The 25,088-nt window shown below is 40.2% G+C and overlaps 1 protein-coding gene and 1 long non-coding RNA gene across 2 annotated transcripts; one reads left to right on the top strand and one right to left on the bottom strand.

Moving 5' to 3' along the window:
• LOC148133243 (uncharacterized) lies at positions 1-737 on the bottom strand. The gene is made up of 2 exons (XR_015746605.1): positions 615-737; positions 1-465 (listed from the first exon to the last, which is right to left on the bottom strand). It is a non-coding gene; the product is annotated as an uncharacterized LOC148133243 (long non-coding RNA).
• Positions 661-24,855, top strand: OSBP (oxysterol binding protein). Its single transcript, XM_026683802.2, has 14 exons — positions 661-1,176; positions 10,251-10,459; positions 12,445-12,695; positions 15,968-16,166; positions 16,282-16,384; positions 18,640-18,694; positions 19,276-19,407; positions 19,612-19,857; positions 20,381-20,501; positions 20,943-21,046; positions 21,290-21,385; positions 21,685-21,863; positions 22,449-22,669; positions 22,993-24,855. Exons 1-14 carry the CDS (start codon positions 824-826, stop codon positions 23,133-23,135), a joined length of 2,412 nt encoding a protein of 803 aa, XP_026539587.1. The 5' UTR covers positions 661-823; the 3' UTR covers positions 23,136-24,855.
• The last annotated feature ends 233 nt before the right edge of the window (positions 24,856-25,088 follow it).

Below are 25,088 nucleotides of genomic sequence, written 5' to 3'. Positions count from 1 at the left end.
GACCCGCGGATTAATTTTTTTATTTGATTTTTAAATTTCCCTTTTGAAATCTAAGTCTCCGCTTGCCGTCGACCGCGTTTGACACCAATTCAGCAAAGGTACGAAGCTTTGCCGATAGTCTCCAATAGCCGTGAAGGAAAAGGAGATAAAAGTGCAAAACAAAAAAACAAAAAAAAATCCGGGATTTAATGTGAAGTAAATGTTAAACATCGGGATGATTCGCTTGAAGGCTGTGGCCCGAATTTTAAGGAAGCCTGCGACGCGACTGCACTTTCCCCTGAATGGAGTAAGCCTCGTCAGTTGTAGGCAGATCGGTGGCCCCCTGAACGTGGAGCTTCTCTTCGTCTGTTCCATAAACTCCCATTATTGCGGAAAGCCAAAATACCACGCATACCTCTCCAAACAGGAGTTCCCGTTCTACAATTACATCATGGTAGACCCCTCCTCCGAACTTCCTACTGGCTCCTAAGAGAAAACGACAGAGGAGGCGACCAATAAGAGCGGCAATAAATAAAGCCAACGAGACAGCTGAGAGAGCGCATGAACTGATCACTTTCCCGAGGAGTCCCGCCCCTCCGATTTGGGCAACCAATAGCAGTCGCCAGAGGCAGTACCAATCGGGGTTCCAGCTCCTGGAGTGGAGGACGCTGAGAATAGGGTGGGCTTGTGAGGGCTGCTAGCCATTCCATTGGTGGCGCGGTGAGGTGGAGGGCGAAGAAAGGAGGGAGGAGGGAGGCGCTCGGCCTCCGGCGCTTCCTCGGCTCCCGTTAGCAGACGGCGCTTAAGCTCGGGCTTGCGAAGGCAGCGGTTCTGCGGCTGTGCGATGTCGGAATTGCGAGCAGCAGGACCCGGCCCAGGGATGACGCCTGGCGGACCAGTGGGCCCCATAACCACCGGCCCAGGAGGAACCTGCGGACCTGGCCCCGTGACCCCATTGCCATCGCCGGGGCCAAGTGCCGGAAAAGGTGACGCCGGAGGAGGGACACTGGGCCCTGGGGGACCGGCCCCAGGGGGGGTGACGAGCACTCCAGGGGGGAGCTCTTCTTCCGCTTCCGGGTCAACGAGCTCAACTTCCGGGGCTGCTCGGGAAGGCTGGCTTTTCAAATGGACCAATTACATCAAAGGGTATCAGCGGAGATGGTTCGTGCTGAGCAATGGGCTTCTCAGCTACTACAGGTGAGGCCGAGTCCTCTTCCGCCCGCACGGACCGGTTCTGTCCTTCCCTCGTAAGGGCCGCCCGAGCCTTGCTCCCCTCTTGCCGTTCGGCCGCCTCCGCCGGGCTGCCCCTTTCCCCTCAGCTTCCGCCCCACCTGCAGGCTCGCCCGCGCCCTGCGTTTTCCTGCCACGTGGCACGAGGGTATCCAGGACCAGCCACGACCCGAGTAGCGTCCGGGGCGGAGCAGGAATGGTGGGGTGGGGGCAGCTGTACTCTTCCAGCCGCCAGTGGGAGGCCAAAACCTGCCACCAAACCACCTCTCTCTGTCCGACACTAACTAGTTGGGGCTGCTAGTAGTTGGGAGTCCAGCGGCTTCTTGGAAGCCACGGGGGTCCCACTCTTTCGTTTAGCCAGACGCCCAAATCCCACCCAGTCTGGCCAGTGTTTGGAAGAGCCGCCCTTTCTACGCGTTAAGAGGTGGCTGTGGGGTTTTGTATTCCCCCTCTTTCCTCTATGTTCCTTCCACCGATTTACAGCACCTTCAGCTCATCAGTATTTTGAGAGATCGGTCGTCTTGTTGTTTTTAAGTTAAATTAAGCATGTTGGAAATTATTTACTGCAGCTGATGTTAGAGCCATTAAAGAATAGGAAAAGTTAACTCATATTTAGTGGCCTCTATAAGCCAGTTGCAAATTGCAAGCTCTACACAGCTATGGACTAGACTAAGGGTCCCCAAACTTGGCAACTTTTAAGACTTGTGGACTTCAACTCCCAGAATTCTCCAGCCAGCATAGCATATAGATATAGATATATACTTGTTTTCTGAGGTTATATACATATATAGCATAGCTGGCTGGAGAATTCTGGGAGTTGAAGTCAAGTCTTAAAAGTTTCCAAGTTTGGAGACCCCTGGACTAGGTGTTGTCTCTTCACTCCAGAAATCTAAGCGACTGTGTCTGCTACTGCTGAGGGAATAATTAACTCTTCTGAGATAGGTGTTAAAGTTGGGAGAAGCATTCATTTCGATAGCTTGGAAACGTTATTCATAAACTTTCCATGTCACACATTGCAGCTCTTTTGAGGCTGTGGATGTGGCATAACATACTTTGGACAAAGGCATAGGTTCACATTCTTGGTTAACTATGTTAAACGGCTGGCTGTGCAGACAAAACAAAAACATTTTCAACCCAGTTTATTTGAGGATTCTCGCTACCTACAGCCTAGATAATGAAATTCTCCCCTGAAGAAAAGTTCGGCTGGTTTCCACAATACTATATCTTCTTTAGAAAACCGTTAAGGCATGTTTGTTCATGCATGCATTATGAAATAACTTCAGGACCAAATCGTCTTATAAGTTGGTCTGTTACTTCTTTCGTTGTGGTGGTGGTCTTTTTGATAAATTAGCTTTGTTTAATTTTTGTACTTTGTCTTTGAGCATTGTTGGAGTTATTTTTGTTAATTTTATTTAAGACTCTCCCCTTACATTTTTGGTTTTGGAGAAAACAAAACTGCTATAAGGTCCTCCAAGAAGAAGAGCAGTACAAAAATTAATTAATTGATTAATTAATTAAATGCATACATACATACACACATACTGAGGTGCGAGGATAGGAAAAGCTGCTGAATACTGCCCTCAATTTCTTTGAAAAGTGCTGGATTAAAATTATAATATTCCAAGCTGTTAGATTTTGCTTTTAGAAACAATCCCATTTGAAATGCTTCCCCTTTAAATTGTGGTACATTTGTGTTTAATTTATCTTCAGAACATTTTTTCTGCTAAGCAAATGCTTACCAATATTTATTGTCTATCTCTCTAAACAGCCCATTTTAACTTACAGTGCTGGGTTGCCTCTCTCTCTGACCCACCTATATTTCATATAAATATTAATATGTCACTGCAGGTTAAGCAACAAAGTTTTCACTTTCAAATCTTGTGGGCCATTGCATAAGTATTTCTCTGTAAATTAAACCATTTAGTTTAATGAAGTGTATAATCTGCTATTTGAAAGACTGTAGTATTCTCCTGAGTCCTTCAGGTCAGAGGTGGAGGGACTCTAATTTCAGAATACTAAATTTGACTTTGAATCCCTCCTGTCTGCCTCAAGGAATCTGCTCTCCAAGGTCATTTTGATCTCAGAAGCACCAAGAGGAAATGTGTCTATCTGGAGGCAAGGCAAGACTGGATAAGGATCTAAAAAAACATGATCCTCTCACTCCAGAGGAAAATTTAGACCAGCCATTAGAGGGGAAGCAATCCAGAAAATAGATGGAGAATTTCAAATGCGTCCATCTTATTCTGTGCCCTACAGAACTACAAGGAAAAGGCATTGGATATGGTGGAGCATTTTGACATTGGCTTTGCTCCTATGTTAAATGATCAAACAGAAGATTATTGCAATAAATCAAAAGAGCATTTCTGAAGTTAGAGAATTTATTTGTGTATTGATAAATGTTATTATGGTTTGCTTAAAGAATTTGTTTTCCTTTGAAAGGGAGACTAGTTTCCCTTTTTGTCCTGAGTTTACCTAGCAGTTTTATTCTTGTACAAGAGAAAAGTTGCTACTAGTTGCTGTCTCAAAATGCAGAGTAACTACCACTTGAAGTATCTCTTCCACTGAATTATGTGTGATGTTCCATTTGGAACCCAGTCTTGTGCATCATCACTTTTATTTGGGGTTTAATGCATGAAGACATTTGAAATAATAAATCAGCCTGCTAACTAGACTCATAAAATTACTGATCTGTAAATAATAATATAGTGTATTCCTATTAGCTGCCAAGTGGTTAGCAATTCTTTTCTCCATTGCCAAGCACAGAACTCTGTTTTAAAAACACTTTATAAATCAGGCATTGTAGTATAGATGAAAACCTTCAGAGGCAGTCTGAAATGAAGGGATGGAATCATCTGCCCCTCATCTATTCTATCATAAACATTGAATTTGTTGTTGGGCTGTTGATGTGTGATAGTCTTAAGCCACGCAACTGAAAATTGATCTGAGAAAACTGAAATTCAGAATAGAAATAGGATTAAAAATAATAGGGTTTTTTTTTGTGAGGAGAAAATTATTGGTTTTGGAACATTTTTCTCTCTTTAAAAATGACATGGTTTAAAGGAAATCTGTATTTGATAGAAGCTGGTCGGTTAATTCTTACCATAATTATATGGTAAGCATTTGAACTTAAGCTCATTCGTCTCTTCAACAAACAAAATTATAACTTTATGATCAATACTTGAGATTATATACAGAGTATGTTATATACAGAGCATATTGTAAATGTCCTTCTAAATATATTTAAGGTACCATTTTCCAGGAGATAAATTAAAACACAAGTGTCTCCTGAGCTCAATAGATAATGCTGTACTGTTTAAAGTGCCTCCAGCTATCTGAGCTGTGCAACAGGTTCAGTTTTCAGTTATAAATGCTTATGACACTACTAATGAAATGGCAGGGATATTCCTTATACATCTCAAATAGAAACATTTCCATGAGTATAAGAACCTGGTTATGGACATTCCTGAAAATTTGTAAAGCCTGGCTATATTCAATCTTATTTGTAAATAAATTCACATGATACAGTGGGAATTGCTTCTAAAGTAATCTGCAGAGAAACAACATAAATCTGCAAATTTACATCAGTGAGATTTAAATCTGAGTAGATACTTATAGAATTGTGCAGCTAGATTTCACATGAGTGATCTTGCATGGAAAGAGGGGCATCAAAGGAAAACCTAATCTCTAAATTTAAATATGTCATTAGGGCAGATTAGGACAGGCTGTCGTAGATTTACTATCACAATGGAGCCCAACATTTCCATTGCTAAGCAAGACAGTTAACTGAGTTGTGCCCCATTTTAAAACCTTTTTGGGCCACAATTGTTAAGTGAATCACTGCAGTTGTTTAATGGATCATGCAGTTGTTAAGCAAATCTGGCTTGCCCCATTGACTTCGCTTGTCAGAAGCTAATTGAGAAGATTACAGGTTTATGTATTTTTATTTAATTTGTACCCTATCATTATTATTTTTACAAACAACTCAAGGTGGGGAACATATCCAAACACATCTTCCTTCTCCTCTTTTCCCCATGACAACCCAATGGGATGGGGTGGGTTGAGAGAGTGACTGGCCCCAGGTCACCCAGCTGGCTTTCATGGCTAAAGTGGGACTTGAACTCATAGTCTTCTATTTTCTAGCCTGGTGCTTCAGCCATTAGGCCAGTATAGCGTAACTGTCATAAATATATGCCAGTTGTCAAATGCCTGGATTTTGATCCCTTGACCATGGCGATGCCGCAATGATCATGTGAAAAATGGTTATAGGTCACTTTTTTCAGTATTGCTGTAACTTTGAATAGTCACTAAGTGAATGGTTGTAAGTTGAGGCCAACCTGTATTTGGAATTATAGATCTAGGTTATACAAACATCTTTATACTTGTATTTTTGATATTCAGCAGATTCTGTTCCCAAATCGAATTTAGGCTTGCTAGTGGTTCTACTTTTTCATCATTGAACTCCACGGTGTGTCTGATTGTATCTTCTGATGATTTCATGAAAATGGTCATGTAGCTTGCTTGGCAGCAGTATGAAATTAACATAAGAGTACCTTCTTCCAGGATTTATTTTTCAGTAAGCTCTTAGTATCCTCATGTAAATTCCTATTATGTGTAGCTTCAGTACAGCTAGTCCTTAACTTATAACCATAACTGAGCCCAGAATTGTGGTCATAAGTTGAGACATCATGTGACCAGACCCAATTTTTTGGCATTTTTGTGGTGATCATGAAGCGAATGCCATGGCTCTTAAGTAAATCCCTTATGCTCAATGGGTGGGATTCTTTTGTCAGAAACTAGAAGTAAACCCAGAGAACTGACCAAAATATTATTATTATTATTATTAATCATCATCATCAAAAATCGCAGTCAAAGGACTGCAGGATACTGCAAACAACTGTAAAAGTAAGCCTGTTGCCAAAAGCGCAAAATGCAACCCCTTGATCATTGGGTGAATACAGTTATTGTAACTTCAAAATCAAGTCATCACTAGTTTTTTTTTGGGGGAGTGTCGTAACTTTGAATGGTTGCCATGCCACCGGTCGTAAGTCAAGGACTCCCTGTAGAAAAAAGAAACATGATTAGAAAGTGCCATCAGCAGACATCGCTTGCTTGTTAACCAGAAGCTCTTTATTATTCATAAAGCAACCAGACTCAGGTGGATAAGAATAGCTGGCAACAGGAGGTCATATTTCTCTGGTGGTCTGAAGTTGCTGAGAAGGAGGCCTGCCTTTTTACTTTCCCTAGACTCGGGATGGAGAGGTAGAAAGCCAGTGGCATTTGTAGTGATACTTGTTGGCAGTTTCTGTGTCGTTCCTTCCAAGTAGGTTAGACATATTCCAGGCTCCGTTCCTCAGCTTCTCAGTGGGAAAGAGATGTCTCTGTCTGGTACCAGGTCAATCAGTATAAGAGGACTTTGTTCTCTGTTTAGGCTGGAGCGGGGAGGAGTTGGGTGAACGTCCAAAGGTATGTGTGGTTGGTTATTTCTGCAAACCTTGGGAGCACAGCAATATCTACAGCCAGTTTTGAGAGAATTGGAAGGAAGGAAGGAATTGTGGTATGACAAACAAAGCCTCTCTTACAAATATTGTGGTCTCATTGATGAAATGCTGATTAGCTCTTGTTGTCAAAGGAAATATCCCAGGGGTTGGGGGAACGGTGTGTATATACACATATATGTTGGACTAGATTTTCCCAAATTAGTCCCTCCTTATTGTGTTGGATTTCATCTTTAATAATTATTAGGTAATCCCTTCATATCTGTGTACACACACGCACGCACACACACACACAAACGTATATCTAACTAGGATATGTTACTGATTTCCATTCCAGAGATTCCACGTAAATAACATATGCTTAATCCTGATATCACCAGTACCCTTGGATGCCACAACAAATACTCATACCCTTTTTCCTTTAGTCTGGAGCTGGGAATTCCCATCCGCTCACACTTCTCTCCACCCCTCCCCCAAAATATTTAAAATTTCCTCATTCCTGGGTTTTGTGACTGATGTGTATCACAGTAAACATTTGAAGAATGTAATGGCTGCTGGGTTTTTCTTTTGTTTTTTAAGGGAATCTTGGGACAATTTTCTGTGCTAGGAAAGTCCCTGAGCATTTTTTGTGAGTGTTTTATGCTGTATGCAAAAAGAAAAAAAGCTAAAAGGAAAAAAATACTTTTATCCACTAGTAAAAAGATTGTTATAATATGTATTCATCTCTCACTATTATCATTTAAATCCATATATTTAACAAAATAATAATAAAAAAATAAATATCCAAAATTAAGTATATAAGCTAGCATTTGCAGTCCCATCTTCTAAATCTACTAAATCAACTAGATCTCTAGTTGAAATTCCCAGCTATAAAATACTATTTGAAATACACAGTGAGACTATGTTATTTAGACTGTTCTAACTTTGATGAAGAATTCCCACCCACCCCCATTTGCGATATTTTTTTGCTATCATAAAGTATGCAGTACTTAATTCTTGTTTTCTCCCTGTTATTTTCTGTTAGTATACAATTTAAAGAACGGAAACACGACCAATATATTTTCTAGAAAAAAATTAATGTGTGAAATAACTTCTTTCTAAAAAGGGGTTAACAAGCCATTTTCTGAAATTGCCGACTGTGGGCAAATCCAATGTCTCTTTGCACCAAGGCTTGTGCAAAGCTGGCTCTCCCAGCTCTCAAAGGTCTAAAACCCATTGGAAACAGCTGTTTTATGGTTTCAAGGAACATCTGTATGCATTTTCAATTTCTCCCTTTTATCCAGGCAAGAATTTTGAGGCCCTAATCTATTTGCAAGCTCCTTGTTCTGTCATGGTCCTTGCCTCTGCAAAAAGCAGAGGCATCTTAAATCCACCTTTGTTTCCCCTGAAGTCAGTTCATAACTAGACCTCGAAAGATGTTTTAACTAAATATTGTACCGTTTTGTACATTTTGACAAATGATGCTAGTGATGTAACTGCTCAAATGGAAGCACAAATAACACCTATACATATACGTTTGTATTAAATTGGGTATGCACACAAAATTCAGTACAGAATTTATAGACCAAACTTGTTGCAGGTCAGTAGAAAAAAATTGATGCTCCTGCAATGTGTGCACCTCCACTTTGGTTTTCTTGGAAGCTTAACACTAGCTTGTAAATAATTCTGGATTTGAACCTACATAAAACATAATTCTCACTGTTATTTGGCCGGAGTTCTTACACTAGGTGTAATTATGGTACAATTAACCCAACCTTTCCCAACCTGTTTTTTTCCAGTGAATTGGGATTATACCTCCCAAAATGAGCAGGGATTATAGCCACAGAAAGAGTGGCCAGAAATTTTGAAAATTAGAATGCCAACATTTCTGGAATGCACCATTTTGAGAAAGCCTGCATTAGACAGATGAGATGCTTCATTCTGTTTGCATAATTTTGGAGGCACTGAGCAGCACGCTACTGAAATTTGGGGATATAGCTAGTATGATCAAAGAAATGAAGTGTCTATTAACACATTATTTCTAGGCAGTACCATTTCACACTGTCTGGCAGGGTATGATGTGACTCATTGTTTTTCTGTGGACAAAATATATCTGTGGAAGAGTGGTTTTTTTCTTTTTGAGTAAGGGATACTTGAACTAGGTGGGTACGGTCATATTAGTGTCATATAATTACTGCCTATAGGGTTACTGTTCAGGAATGTATTAAACAAATTTAATCATGTTTGTCCATGAGAGGGAAAATTCTAAAATGTGTAACTAGTCAATACCTTTGTTAGAACTATGAAACAAAAGAGAATTGTTCTCCATTTCACTTGATAGCTAGAGAATCTACACTACTTTAAATTTGAATTGTTGCTGCCATACATTCATAATGTCTTAAACCAGATTTTATTCCCAGCTGTGGATTTGAAAAATGTGAATAGTACTGATCGACCCCACAAGACAGTTGCTGTACAAATAATTAATTGGAGGAATGCTTAGAAAATCAGAGAGCCAGATGTACATACTGAAGGGAAGAAATATAGCTGGTATTAACACTATCATACTTAATAATTGGAAGCTCAGATTAATTCCACTTTTCTTCTAATCATATAATTTAAACCGTGTCTATTCATATGCAAAACTGCTTTAACGTTCTGCTTCTAGTCTCATTGCTTTATGTACTAGAAGCCCATTTTTTTATTGGTAGCTCATTCCTTTGGTTCTGTGAACATCACATCTGGTAGTTATTCTTAAGCAATTTATAATCACTGAAATCCCTAGACTTCTTCCTTGTGGGGGGAACAGTAGCTGATTACTTACTGCCCCAGGGCATCAGGCAGCCTAAATCTCTCCCCTTCCCCTCTCATCTCCCCCCTTATCTCCCCCTCCCCTGTATTCCATAGAACCTCCTCCCATTGATCGCAGAATTGAAATAGAAATGAATTTTTTAAAAACCTATCATGTAAGCCTAAAGCAACATAGTTTTAAAAATATATAACTCACTGGCCAGGGATCCTAGTTCCATCTACTTTGAAACTGTGCCCACTTGCTATGACCTGAAATATTCCAGTGATAAATATGACCTGCCCCACGAAAGATTAGCCACTTATTTTATATATATAAGGGAAATGGCTGGGGTTTTGTTGGTATCATGGAGTGGCTTTTTCAATGAGAGCATCCATTAATTTGAGTATGGAGGGAGATGAATTTTCATGATCTCTTCTTGTCTTGCAGCCTCTCACCATTATCCTACCCAGTTAGTCTTGTTGATTTGGTGACTTTCAGAAAAGGGTGGGAAATAATGTGTTGTGATTTCAGAATGGATGGGCACAAAATTGTCTCCCTCACCTTTCTTGCCAACAAAAATATCTGCCAGATCACAGAGCCTTCCATTAATTGAGTGCCATCAGTTAAATACAGCTTAATGGTGTTTCTAGCTTGTTGTTAATAGTGAAGGAAACATAAGATAGCTTTTCCTCTCTCTCTCTTTTTTAATCTCAGACTAAACGGCTGATACTTTTACTGCTTCATTGTCCTGTGCTTTCTATGTGCCTTGCCCACAGATCCAAAGCAGAGATGCGACACACCTGCCGTGGAACCATCAACTTGGCCACAGCAAACATCACTGTGGAGGACTCCTGTAATTTCATTATTTCCAATGGAGGGGCACAGACCTACCACTTGAAGGCCAGCTCAGAGGTTGAGCGGCAGCGCTGGGTCACAGCCCTGGAGCTGGCCAAAGCAAAAGCAGTTAAAATGCTGGCAGAATCAGGTAAAAGACAAGTTAAGAGCAACAGAGATAGAGCAGGATATGGAGGAGGGGCAGAAATATTAAATGGCTTATTGTGGAGGAAACATCTGAGAGAAGTCATGTGAAAAACAGGGCAGTGAGTAGCTCTGAACTTGCATGATTTATGACTCTTGCCAATGGAAAGTAACTGAGGTTGATCAAATCCTTTTCATCCTACTCCATTATTTTTAATATTCAATTTCTCCTGTGGTTTCAAGGATGGGTAGATGGATGCATAGATAGATATATCATGTACATCTTGTATATGGCTGTCATGTATATAGTGTGTATATGTGACTAAGAAGATATTTGTGGATAGTATCTCGCATTTTATTCTCAGCTGGGAATTATGAATGTTCTTCCAGTCTGTCCTGTTCAGGCGTCCAGCTCCCTGAAGCAAGAATTTCTGCCAAACACCAAATGTTTATTATTCAGTTAAATTGCTCAATGCCCTCCTGAATTGTGTGTAGGGCATACTGAGGCCATCGGCCACATTGAATTATGAATATAATATACTTTTCAAAATTGAGGTTTCTATTTTTAAGCATCAGATTTCCCAGGACCAGTTAGACTTATTTTCTATTGATACCATCGAATTGACTCTTTGGCTCATCTAATGCCTCGAGTCCTTTATACCTGATTAGGTAAAATACCCAAAAGTCCGTATCATATGGTTACTCCAGTATAGAAGAAACCTTTGTGATTAAGAAGTTGTGGTTTAGACCCTCAGTTTCTTACATGACTGTGCTTGATATAAATGTTGCTATTTCTGAAAATACTTTTGTTCCTTGCTTGGTATGCGCTGGGTGCATACTTTGCTGACTTGTCTTTAGTTTTGTAATTTTGTACTTATTTACTGTTTGTGAAAGGGAAAACACATGAAAAATGTGCCACTAGCCCCTGTATGGTGGCCTTTTTTTTTTTCATTTTCATGGAGTATTAAGAACTTGGCTCTGGAAACTAAGAAGGTATTTGGCAGATTTTCCTGGAACAACATTTTCAGTGCTTTCAAAGCAAAATGCCATCTGTCCAGTAATATCTTTTGAATTCGCCTTGAAGGTTGCCAATATTAGCTTTGCTTTAGCTCTTGAATTTTCAGTCCACTATTTATTTTTCCATGTAGTCTAAGGTAAAGGCAATAATAGGACCATTAATCGTACAGATTATTGTACTTAATTTTAAAATGTAATAGATTGCAAGTTGGTTTGTCCTGGAACTCCTTGACCTTCCAAATTCTTACGACCATTATCTTGGTTTGAGAGTAATATACATTATTTGAAATCTTGCCAAACACAGTACTATATTATTGATTTTCATGCTGTGTCTGTGTTTTACTCTTAAATATTTGTGCTCACAGTTCACTGTCATTCTGGTTTGTGACTCACTCTTTGTGGAGAAGGATGAAGAAGAGTGATGCAACTTTTTTTTTAGAGATCCGGGGTGTGTTTGTTTTTTTAAAAAAAAGAGCTTAAGAAAAACAATCAAAGGTCCAACTAATCCACCCTTCTGTCTTTGAACAGACTCTGGCCATATGCTCTTGAAGTCATAACTAGAGCACAGAAGTAGTATTCTTTATCTAGAACTTATGTCCAGCATTTGATATTCAAAGGTGTTTCTATAATCAAGGATCGTTGCTCCTTTGCAGCATAGAGCTGCTTGGTCCTCTGTTTTTTGAACACCTTTGTCTTTATGGTTGCTACCTTTGTGTTATTATTGTTTTACTGGTCTGTCATTGCTTCTTATTTGCTTTGCTTGTTTATTGAGGGTATAGACATTGTTTTGCTTATGTGGGTAAGGTATATTTTTCCCTATCTTATTAAGTATCTGTACAGAGTTGGTTGGAAAGTTTGTCCCCTTTTGTTATGAGGCCACCTCCACAAGTTCTTGGAAAGACAAGAGAAATTGAAGATGTGCCTGGTTTAGAAATAGGCTCCTGTGGTACTACATTTTCAGCTTATTCCTCACAGATGAGTCAGGCGATGAAGAATCTGTATCCCAAACGGACAAGACAGAACTACAGAATACTTTGCGCACTCTCTCCAGCAAGGTGGAGGATCTCAGCACATGTAATGATCTGATTGCCAAACATGGAACAGCTCTGCAGCGCTCACTCAGTGAACTGGAGACTCTGAAGCTGCCAGCTGAGAGCAATGAGAAGATCAAACAAATCAATGAGCGTGCCACACTCTTCCGCATCACTTCCAATGCCATGATTAATGTAAGTGTTTCCTCCTCCTCTCCCCCCACCCCCCACCCCCATCTTGCCTGTGCAGCAAAGAGAAAAACAATCAGGTATGCTCAAATAAATACCCCGGCTAGTTAATAATCTTATATTCAGGTTAGAGCACCACAGTGACATTTTCTTTTTATTAAACTTTTGGGTTTTTAGTTGTCTCAGCTTTACGTAGATTGGTAAAAGCTGGGGAGTGGGGTGATGGAGTGTTGGTGTACACACACAGTACTATTTCCCTGTAATAGCCATAAGCTTGCTGTTCAGAGGGGCCATCCCATAGCCAATTGAAAATGGCATTAAAATCAATTTCCAATCAGAAAAAAAAATCAGGTTTTTTGATACTGGGAAGAAACAGAAGAGATTAGTAAACTAATATGGGGAAAAGGATCTTCTGAAAAAATAGGATAAGATTTACATCACAATGTTGAGATCTGGTGACCTTTATCATTAGGGTTCAAAGCACAATTGCACTCTTTGTTGGTTGTTGCCATCAGATGAAGGCATGAAAATTGAAGGAGGATGGGGAGGTTAAGAAATGGCAGAGTCAACAGAATCTTGGAGAAGCTTGGCTTCACTGAACACACTGGGATACATTTCTGTGCTGGGTTCATCGTGCAGCAATCTCTCTTATCTTAAAGGAAATATAAATAACAAGTTGAGCTAAACAAACCCCCATTAATGTCTGAAAAGCAGTTTTATGATTCCAGCTAAGTTAGTAACCTCAGCACTCCTTAGTGCTGTTGTAACTTTGAAAAACTACCTTGAGAAAAACATTTGTGCAAAGGAGATGCATTTAAAAGTGGGAGGTTGAATATATGCCTATAAAACCAAATTCTGATTTATATATCTGAATAAAGGAACCTATGATTTAAAAAAATCTTAAACAGCTGAGTTCTCTTCTTCCTGATCAAATAGGTACAATCTTTGGTATTTTTAGTCAGTAGAAGTTGCCATAATTAAATATTCTAGGCTAACCTCCTGTTGTTGAAAGCATAGCACAGAAATAAAAAAAATCTTACCCGCTTGCATAATTATTTACTTTTCTGATTAAGAAGATAATAATTACAATAGTGGTGAGCACACAATTGGAAATGCTGAAATACTAGGTTAGGGATAGGTCATCATGGAGAAAATTGTTAAAAAGCTTACAACAACTTGATGGCACACAATTAGTTGTAATCAGCTGTGATTTCATTGAGGAGATCAAAGGCATTCCCTACTCTCATCTTCAAGGCAGATGGACTGAGTGATATGCATACATATCTCTTCTGCAAGGCCATTGATGGGCCTGTATGGAATTCCTTGTTGCCTGTGGCTACCAAGTGTGTTGGACTGGAATTCTGATCTTTGAAGAAAGAATGACATCACAATATTCTTACAATGGGTGTTTTCACTTCAAAATGGTTTTATGCATAAAAAAATAGCTTCAGTGAAAATGAGCCCTTTAGGAATGTTGTAGTTGGCCTCAGATATGCAGAAAAATCTCAAAGTGGATTCCAAATGTGAAGATGAAAAGGTGAGAACTGTTGATCTTGGAAGCTACATTTTTTCACAGAAATTAATAAGGCATCCATGTATGTTTGTATAACTGGGATTTTTTAAGATGAGTGTTGCTGGGTCACTCATCCAGAGTCCTGTTGCTCTAATACTCAGATTTCTGTGAGAAAAGCCTACAAGCAAGATAAGAGCTCAGTAGTCCTTTCCTTCATTTCTCCACCCCCATCCTTCCACTCCACCTGGAATTATGATGCTTACTGCCTCATTGTTTGTATATATTTCGACTTTATTGTTTTTATAAATAAGTCAAGGGGGTGGGGACGCAGAAATGCCTAATACACTTCCTTCCTATTTTCCCTACAACAACAACCACCCTGTGAAATGGGTTGAGCTGAGAGAGAATGATTGTCCCAGAATCACCCAGCTGAATTTAATTCCTATGGTGGGATTAGCGCTCAGTCTCCCACTTTCTAGTGTAGTGCATTAACCACTAGATTAAACTGGTCTAGATAATGTGTAGCTACCGTATCATACATCAACCTAAAAGGAGCATGGTGGCTCATGAGGTTAGGACGCTGGGCTGATATTTGGCAGTGTCACGTTCAAGACATGATTGTTGCTGCAGGACTGGTTGAGCTCCAGTTAGACATTCCAGTTCCTCTTGACCTAACAGTTTGAAAACAGGCGACCACAAATGGATAGATGGGTACCACTTAACGGGGGCATGAAAGGAGCTCCCAACTGGGAATCCCCCAGGCCATAGTGGTGTCGCCATTCAGTCCTTTCAACCCAGAAGCGCTTTGATGCTCCCGACATAAATATAGTAGCGGCATATATCAACCTTTAAGAACCAAGTTCTCTGGGTTTGTCTAATTCTCTTTTAAATCTACCCACTTTGGTTGTCATCGTAGTTTTTATGGTAGTGAATTTCATCATTTAAATGTATACTATATGAAGAAGTGCTGCTTTTATCTGTCTTGAATTACGCGTGATCACATAATTTTAGTATCATGGGTGTGCAAAAAATACTGTTTCTATCCTTTTTCTCCATACCTAGCATTATTGTATACAACTTTATTATAGACTCTAGATATTTAAAATTGTGTACATTGGCAACTCCATTCTCAGATATCCAGAATCCTTTTTCTAAATAGACAAATGTCCCAGTGGTTTTTTTTATAAAAAAAAAATTAAATCTAGGTATTTCACATTCAGGAGTACTAAAATTAAAAGACTTTTCTAAGCTGTATGATAAAAGTTGTCTGTTAAAGTTTCCGTATGTAGAATATTATCTGGTGGGCTCTCCTTTATACTTCTTCGTCCCTTCCTGACGATGTTAGTCTTCATGTTCTTGTGATTAATGATCTTGGAGCCATATGAAATATTTTGATTGGAATTTTGGTAACCAAATGTTTCTAACTGTGCCTATTTGAGTGTAACTGTTCAAGTGTTTTTGAAATCATTGGGAAATTATTAAATAACTATTGGATGCAATAAATTCTAATGGAAAAAAGGAAGCTCTTCTATAGTTAGTGTTGCCCAACAAGGGGTCATTGTTGGCAGCGTAATAATAACAGGCATTTTAGTGTAGTTTAACCTGTAGTGGCTCTATTATGAAGCAGAGAAAACAATTAACCCTTTAGAGGTTAATGCAAAAAAAAATGAATTGATGCCAGAATGCAAGATTTCATATAGTTTTCACCTTAGGAGGATGATATTGAAAGCAGCATAATGATTTTACCGTATCTTCTTCCATTCAGGCTTGTCGAGACTTCCTAATGCTCGCCCAGACACATAGCAAGAAATGGCAGAAGTCGTTACAGTATGAGCGCGACCAGCGTATCCGGTTGGAGGAGACCCTAGAGCAGCTGGCTAAGCAGCACAATCACCTGGAAAGAGCTTTCCGTGGAGCGACAGTCCTACCTGCCAACGCACCTGGCAACATGGATTCCTCGAAAGGTAAACGCCAAACTGTTCTTCCAGCCTGTCTCTTGTCATACATCCTCCACTGAAGTTCTAGAATCCCAGATAATTACATTCATAAAAAGTGACGTTGATATGTCATTTTTTACAGATCAGTGTTGCTCGTCAAAGGGGGATATGAGTGATGAAGATGATGATAATGAGTTCTTCGATGCTCCCGAGATTATCACCATGCCCGAAAGCATGGGGCACAAGTGAGTGATCTCCTGCTCCAGCCCTTCAGCCTTTGGAATTTTAAATGCCAGATCCATGGAAACATTTCCCTTATCTCGTGACCCTCGTCAAAGTGAGCAACCACAGAACACTGAGAACAAAATGCAATGCATAAAACAGGTTCCCCACCTTTTTAAAATATCTTTGTAAGAGAGAGAGAAAGACAACACAGGTAGTCCTCAACTTACGATCATAATTGAACCCAAAATTTAAGTTGCTAAGTGAGAAACTTGTTAAGTGAGTTTTGCCCCATTTTATGATTTTTCTTGCCACATTTGTTAAGTGAATCAGTGCAGTTGTTAAATTAGTAACACGGTTGTTAAGTGAATCTGGCTTTCCCATTGATTTTGTTTGTCAGAAGGTTGCAAAAGGAAATCACGTGACTCCGCAACTGTCATAAATCTGAGTCGGTTGTCAAGCATCCGAATGAAAATCATGTGACCATGGGGATGCTGCAGTGGTCATAAGTGTGAAAAATGGTCATAAGTAGCATTTTCAGTGCTGTTGTAAGTGTGGTCATCAGGTGAGAACTATCTATATAGCATTGCATTATATAGATCCTCGGTGGCGCAGTGGTTAGAGTGCAGTACTGCAAGTTAGTTCTACTGCAGTTTGGCAGATTGAATCCCGCCAGGCTCAAGGTTGACTCAGCCTTCCATCCTTCCGAGGTGGGTAAAATGAGGGCCCAGATTGTTGGGGGCAATATGCTGACTCTGTAAACCGCTTAGAGAGGGGCTATAAAAGCACTGAAGTAGCATATAAGTCTAAGTGCTATTGCTATTGCAGTGACCCCACATTTCCCTGGTGACTATTAAATGATGGGGCTGTCTCAGCTCTGTGATGCCCCATAGAATTCTGCTTTACTTGTCATGTAGATCAGGGGTCGCCAACCTTTTGGACCTCAGGGACCACCAAACTCATAATTTTAGATCTCAGGGACCACCAACTGGTTCTGTCGGCATGGCCTAATTTGTGAGTGTGGTTTGGTGGTCATGTGACTGGCTGGGCATGGCTTGTATGTAAATATTATAAATATTTATATAAATATTGAATATTTTTATAAAAAAGAGCAACTTTTACCCAAAATCAGGCAAAGCAGGCAGATTGAGTTGCTCACAGAATCAGTGATCTATCTATCTGCCATTGACTAGCTCAGTCTCTCAAATTTGCTTGTCATGAGTCTGCACTGAATTTGCTTGCAAGCAAACCTTCAGTCCTAAGAAAGGTTCAGCTGTGCTGAGCCGAAGATCTAAAGACTAGCTAGAAAGCTATCTTTCTAGCTAGATCACTATCTATGTGAAATAACAGAACAGATAATCCAGAGATGGGAAGATGCATATTGGGTATGGGAACCAATCACTAATGATAGCAAGATAATAAATTGAAACTCAATTCATAAGCAGCAATAGTAGATGGTTTCTCCATCCAGACAAGTCGTGATCAGTAGTGTTTACACAGTTGCATCATCACCACTCAGTTGTTCAGGCCTGTAACTGACCTGCAACATTCCTTGGATTAGATAACTAGTGTTTAGTGTATTATGTCCGTCAGAGGCCTCTTTTTGAGTCTTCCTTCAGTCAGAAGCTCAGGATGTAGCTCTGCAAGAGAGAGTCATCTCGGATGAGGCCACCCAGTTGTGGAATGTTCTTTTTTCTCCAAGAAGCTTGCTATGTTTTTGCTCTAGCTAAATTTAAATTCTGCCAGGCTCTTATTAGCTTAAATGATGTAATGTTTCATTCTGTTTGCAGCAAGAATTAAATGTTCTGATGCTAATGTTAATGTTTCAGGTGTTTGTGACTTTTGCTGATTCACTTTGTATTAGCTGATACACATTTTTGAATTATGTTCAGTTGTTTTTACTACAGTTTCTCCATTTTTGTTATGCTGATAAAACATTTTAGATGATAAACAAGTGAGGGAAGTAAAACTTGGAAGATTTAACAAATTCCTAAATAATAATGCTATATCAAAATAGTTATCTGGAATTGTATAGTGCTTATATATTCCCTTCTGACTTTAAATTTTTTTAGCCCTAGTTGCCAACAAGTATCATAAATGTTTCCTATTTGACAGTGTTCTTAATGATTTCCAACTCTGGCAAAATAAGTAGCATATTGTAGCTCTGCCAATGTTTTGTTGCATTGCCTTTTGAACAGTTTATTTTGGCCAGGAGAACTTCTCAGCTGGAGTATCCTAATTCCTTGTTCCTTATGGTGTGTCTTTCTAACTCCTTTAGACGAACAGGCAGCAACATAAGTGGTGCCAGCAGCGACATCAGTCTTGATGAGCAGGTAGTTTGCTTTTTTGATTTGAGAGGAGGAAATGGGATGTGACTTTTTATTAGATTCTTTTGGATGATCAAGATTTAACTGTGGTTGAAGGTCTAGATCAGGGCTAAGGACCTTTAACAGCTTCCAAGTGTCTTGACTCTCAAATCCCATCAGTTTAAGTTATAATGATTAGTGGCAATAATTACAGGAATTGTAATCCAAAGTATCATGAGGCATCATATTGCCTGTCTCTGATCTAGGTTACTCATTCTAATATAAGGTTGAAAGAATTTAAACCATAACTTGAGATACAGCTTATTGAAGATTAGAAAAATGAGTAATCTTACCACAACTTCACCCATCCCATATTTTTGTGATTTGTAATGCAGATTTTACTGCTCCAAAGGCAGCATTATTGGGATAGCTGTCTTCATTTTTATATATTAGATGTGAGTGTTTGATATTAGAGTAACTTTACTTCTAAGTTTTCTAGCAAAGTGGAATGGAAATTATAGTCTTAGGGGGTTTGCTCAGGAATTAATATGCATGTTATCCCTTCCCCATAAGACTATATCTACAATTGTCTTCTTTTTCTCCCGAAGTACAAACATCAGGGAGAGGATACTAAGAAGGAGAAGAGAACTCGGATTCCACACAAACCAAATTACAGCCTGAACCTATGGAGCATCATGAAGAATTGCATTGGCAAGGAGCTCTCCAAGATCCCCATGCCGGTGAGTGGCTTTAATCTGGTTTTTGAGTAAAACCCCATGCTGTGTGGAAAAGGGTAGAAAGCCAAGTAGTCCCAAGAAGCGTTATTGTTCAAAGTTCATTCTGCAATAGACAGTTTGATTTTGATCTTGGCACAAATTGGGGCATGCTTGATATCAAATCCTAGAAAGGATTTTATGCCTAGCACTTGTTTCTTCTGCCTCCAGGTTAATTTCAACGAGCCATTATCCATGCTGCAGCGGCTCACAGAAGACTTGGAATACCATGACTTGTTGGACCGGGCTGCCAAATGTGAAAATTCCTTGGAGCAGCTCTGTTACGTGGCAGCTTTTACTGTATCATCCTACTCCACGACTGTCTTCCGCACTAGCAAGCCATTCAACCCTCTCTTAGGGGAAACATTTGAGCTAGACCGATTAGAAGAAAATGGCTATCGTTCCATCTGCGAACAGGTAAAAAGCAGAGCATGTTCCTTTTCTGTTCCTTGATCCCAGGACAATTCTGGCAATTACTGTGTTTATAGTATGGGGATGATAGGCCTTCTCGGTGGTGATTCCTACACTTTGGTTGACCTTACCCATGGATATGTGGATGGCCTTCTCCCTGTTTGTATTTGGGAGGCAGGTTAAAGCCATGTTATTCCAGCAGATACATGGACCCTACTCTGTCCTGATGGCTCTTACATAGTTTATTTTTATTTGGACGAACTTTGCCTTAATTTAACTGTGTATGCCAGCTGTGTTATTCATTGCCCAGCATTATAATTGATCGGAGTGACTTATAAATATGGTAAATTATGTCTGCCTGCCTGTCTTATCTATATCACCAGTGGAGTTTACTTTTATATGAAGTGCCTTGAGACTTAGTAAATACATCGCTGGAATCCGTTTTCATTTCTTCTTCTGATGCATACCCCTAAACCCTTCATTCCAGGATTGAATATGCCTTTTTTTGTCTATTTGTCATATCTGCTAGGTGAGCCACCATCCTCCAGCTGCTGCTCATCATGCTGATTCCAGACATGGTTGGACCCTTCGGCAGGAGATTAAAATCACCAGCAAGTTCCGTGGCAAATACCTCTCAATCATGCCACTTGGTGAGTCTTGGTCACTGACTATCCCTTTTGTGGCCTGCTATTTTAGGAGGGCATAGCCAATTAATAAAGCTATTTTATCATGTTTGCTCCCCAACTAGTACTAAGTCTGGCGTTTCCAGCTTTTTCCTAATTAAACATAGGCTGTGTGAGAAAGATGGCAAGCCTCTATACTGAATTTTCGTCATTAAGTGTAGCATTCAGGGATCAGTAATCTGTGCTATATATTTATTGGAGATATTTAGAATATATGCAGACTTTAAAGGCCCATTAAATGCATGCATGGAAAGAATAGCAGGTAGCAAGAAAGGATAAGAATTAAAGTCTTCCATGTCCATATCCAATGGTTACATCCACTGAATATGACAAATTTCCCATCAAACCTTAACAAGAAGTCTTCAACATTGTGGAACTATCTTAAGTTTATCATCTTCCTACCTCCAGGTACCATCCATTGTATCTTCCATGCAACTGGCAATCATTATACATGGAAAAAAGTCACCACCACAGTACACAACATCATCGTGGGCAAATTATGGATAGACCAGGTGAGTTGCAGTAAGGCAACATTTAAATGAAAAGATGATGTTGCTGTCAAATGCATGTTTGGAGAATAATGCTAGAAGCCAAAGCCTAGAGACTGGTTCCTCCATCTTTTGAGGACCACTATAGCAATTATGTAACAGTTTTTTTAAAAAAAATCATAGGTAGCATGGAGCCTGCTTGATTTTCTCTCTTTCTTTTCCACCCCACCCCACCCCCCACCCCCATTTTTTTGTTTTGCTTTCCAGTCTGGTGAAATTGAGATTCTGAACCATAAAACGAATGAGAGATGTATTCTCAAATTTGTTCCTTATAGTTACTTCTCCAGAGATGTGGCCAGAAAGGTAAGAAATACTATGCTTTATTTATTATCAAGTGGGGTGGCAAGGATGAGCCTCTATGATAGCAAGAGGGGCCTTATTCCAAAAGTAATGGGCTCCTCCTGCAGCCAGGCTAACTCATCCTTCTTGTATGTAAAAGCTGCTCGGTATTCTGGAGAGCAGTCGGGATGAACGCTTTTCACTTTATGTGTGGTCTGGAAACTGTTCAACCACATTCTATCCTGTATGTAGATTTCCGTTTACCTTTATTGAAAAGGTAGTAGCAAAAGTAGAACTCTGCCCAATGATTTTCCTGATAACAGGTCACTGGAGAGGTATTGGATCCATCAGGAAAAGTGCATTTTATGTTGTTGGGCACCTGGGATGAGAAGATTGACTGCTTCAAGGTGAATCCTAGCTTGGAGAATGGTGGTGACAGCCGTCTAAGAACACATGAAACAGAGGACAGCAGGGTGGTGTTATGGAAGAGGAACCCACTCCCGTAAGTAATGGAAGGAGCTTGGTTCCTGCAGGGGGCTGTGGAAGAAGCAAAGACACTTTCTCTTCTGACAGAAGAGGACGATCCATGGATTCAGTTGATTTTGGTTGAAGTGGGGAGAAATAGTGATAGCATTTAAATCACACCACCATATAGTCAGTGTAATTACTCTTTTCTATATTCAACAAATAACATTCAAAAGAAATCATTAAAATAAATGGAAATAACATTTCAAACGCAATGAATAGGCATACTTACAGATCTTGAAATCCAGGTAAAAATGGACTGATTCATTAAACATTAAGCAATTAAAACTGAGATGCTTTTTTGGGAACTTTTCTCATTGCTCACTTGATTGGTGAACAACCGATTGCTGTTTCCCTTCTGTTAGTAGCAATAGGCCACTGATGCATCTAGTTTCCCAGGATCAAGAATTGTTACTTGTGCGGAGAGTGACAATAATACACAATTAAAACAGCTCTCATGTGAGGGAGAAAAGGGTGGGAGAGAGAAAATGAATATATGCCACTGCCTTACCCATGATCTTTGCTGCCACTTCTATTATTTTTATCCTTTTTTTGCGTACAGGAAGAATGCAGAGAACATGTATTATTTCTCAGAGTTGGCTTTGACACTCAATGCCCCAGAAAGTGGTACTGCTCCCACTGACAGCAGACTCCGGCCTGACCAAAGACTCATGGAGAATGGGCGCTGGGATGAGGCCAATGCAGAGAAGCAGCGCTTAGAGGAGAAGCAGCGCCTTTCCCGTAAAAAACGTGAAGCTGAAGCTATGAGGGCGACAGAGGATGGTAAGAAGTTGTCCCATCTTCCATTTAGGAAGTCTTTAAGAATTTAAGAAGCTACCTTATATTTACATCTGGGCAATGGTCCACCTGATCTACTGTTCTGTGCTCCCCATTAGTAGTGCTTTCTTCACATATTGGGCCAAAGTCTTTTCTAGTACCACTAGCTAAGATGCTATTTGTATGGAGGTATGATTACCTTTAAACTGTGGCCACTCCCTAGGAAGGAAGTTTTAGTATCTCATTCCCAGGAGAAATAGCCTGTCTAACACCCTTCTTCATCAGTCTGAAAATTCTCACCCTTCTCTTCTGCTGCCTCCCTTGCTCAGGAACCCCGTACGATCCCTACAAGGCATTGTGGTTTGAGCGGAGGAAGGATCCTGACACCAAGGAGGTGTCCCATGTATACAGGGGTGGCTACTGGGAAAGCAAAGAGAAACAGGACTGGAACATGTGCCCTGATATCTTCTGAGCTGGAAGCAGCAGGACTCTTCCCAGGAAGAGGTAGTGGACGAAGAGTGGAGGGAAGCAGCTGATCATGTGACTTCTTGGCTCGTGCTTTTCTCACTGACTTGTCTGTCTTAATCAATTGTTTTGACTCAATCACCCAAACCAGAATCCAGCAGTGGTGATTGGCTGGATTGCCTTAGCTGAATGAAGCTGAAGTTGGTGTCTGGATTCCTTGGATGGTTAGGGAAAAATAGGCATAGAGGACTGCATCTTCCACTTCCCTGCTCACACCACTATACAGTAGTTTGGGGAGAAAGAAGAGAATATGTGGATTGACACCTGCCCTCTTTTCCAGCTTTCTGGTGCTGTTATCGATTATACCCCCTTTTCAACTTTCATGAGGCAATGGCAAGCAGCAAGACCAAGGCACTCTGTTTGCCCAGAGGTGGTTGAAAAGGAACAGGAAGACCTATCATTTTGACCAGAGGGGTTACTTTCTTGTTTTTCTTTCCTGCCCTAACCCTGTATAGCATCCTTAGGGCAAGGAAGACTTCCTAACCATATTGAATAGAGGGAAAAGATGGAAACCAAAGCTGTTGGATCTCTCAGTTCACATAGATAGGAAAGCGATTAGCTGTATCTTCAAAGAGTTCAACTTTTCTTTGAGGATCACCAGCTGATCACTTGGTGTTACAAAATCAAAGATGCAGTTTTCCCTTTTCAGGTCTATTCTTCACACCAAGCCCTAGCACCTTCTCCCAAATTGTGCACTTGGATGGGCAATGATGCAAGATAGAAGCCTCCCTGTTCTAAAGCAACTTCTGGCTTAATGCACATCTGTTTATATGTATATTATATATATGTAGAGAGAGATCTAATTTTTGTTCTGATTTTTGTTCCTTTTATTCTTTAGACCCCTATTTGGTAACACTGGCCACTGCTGCTTTCTTCCACTGGGCCCCAGATCCATGAAAATGCCGTACAGGAACCATTACCTAAAAACAGATTGTCTTGCCTTTAAAATAACGAATAATTCAACATAGGCAGAGTTGGAGTTTAGTGGTGTCACTCCTAAAGCTCCTCACTCTGTGCCAGCTCAAACCAGGAGTTCATTGATTCTTTTTGTAAAATGAGGAGACTGGGAACAGCCCAAACTGGTCTGGGCCGTTTGGTCACAGCTGCCATAACCAGATCCTACGAGTGAAATGCTGTTGCCGCTGTGCAGAAGTGGCAAAGCGTAAAGAACCTGCCCAGGCGAGGTGTACATGTGGGTGGGGCTGGGGTGGGGGCAAAGACAGCCGCTGCCCTTGGCTAAGGATCACACTTTGAGGTGCCTTCCTTTTGTGTTTTTGCTCCTTGTTTTGTTTTTATTTTACCCCCCTACCTTTCAACTTTTGCCTGTAAGGAAGAAGAGGCAACAGTGGTGCTTGCTGGTTGGGAGAAATGAGGCAGCACAACACTGCGCTGCTCAGCAGAAGTAAATTGGGTCTTGGGGTGCAGTGTATACACTGTGGCTTGGTCCTTATTGGAAGCCTTTTCTTCTGCAGCAGGTGGAGGCCAGGGCCTCCCTTAGTGGGATAATGGTGGGCTTTTTTAATTTAAAAAAAAAAAAAAAGCGGGAGAGAGATTATCTTTGCAATTCTATTGTGGTTGGGTTTGTTTTGAGGGGAGGGGGATATTGTCTTTTTTTTTTTTTCAAAAAAAACCCTAAATTAAATAATAAAACCTGAAATATCCACAAAGGTTCATTTGTGCCTTTCTGTTAAGTATCAAAACTTGAGGTGCTTCAGCCTCACACCTAACACTTTAAATTTTTTCAGGTGAGTTTTGTGTTAAAAATAACATACACTAGCTGAAGTTTACTTTGCCCTTCCTAATTTTTCCACTTTACATTAGTTCTTGAGACTGAAAAAAAATGGAATTTGGTATAATTAGGGCTTCCTTTTGCATTTGGGTCATGAATCTTAAAATGGCT

Source organism: Notechis scutatus, chromosome 1 (assembly GCF_049901735.1).
Source record: "Notechis scutatus isolate UNSWTSFEM ecotype Mainland chromosome 1, rNotScu1.2, whole genome shotgun sequence".
In the NCBI taxonomy this organism is placed as follows: domain Eukaryota; kingdom Metazoa; phylum Chordata; class Lepidosauria; order Squamata; family Elapidae; genus Notechis; species Notechis scutatus.
This window is presented reverse-complemented; position numbering and strand designations above follow the sequence as displayed.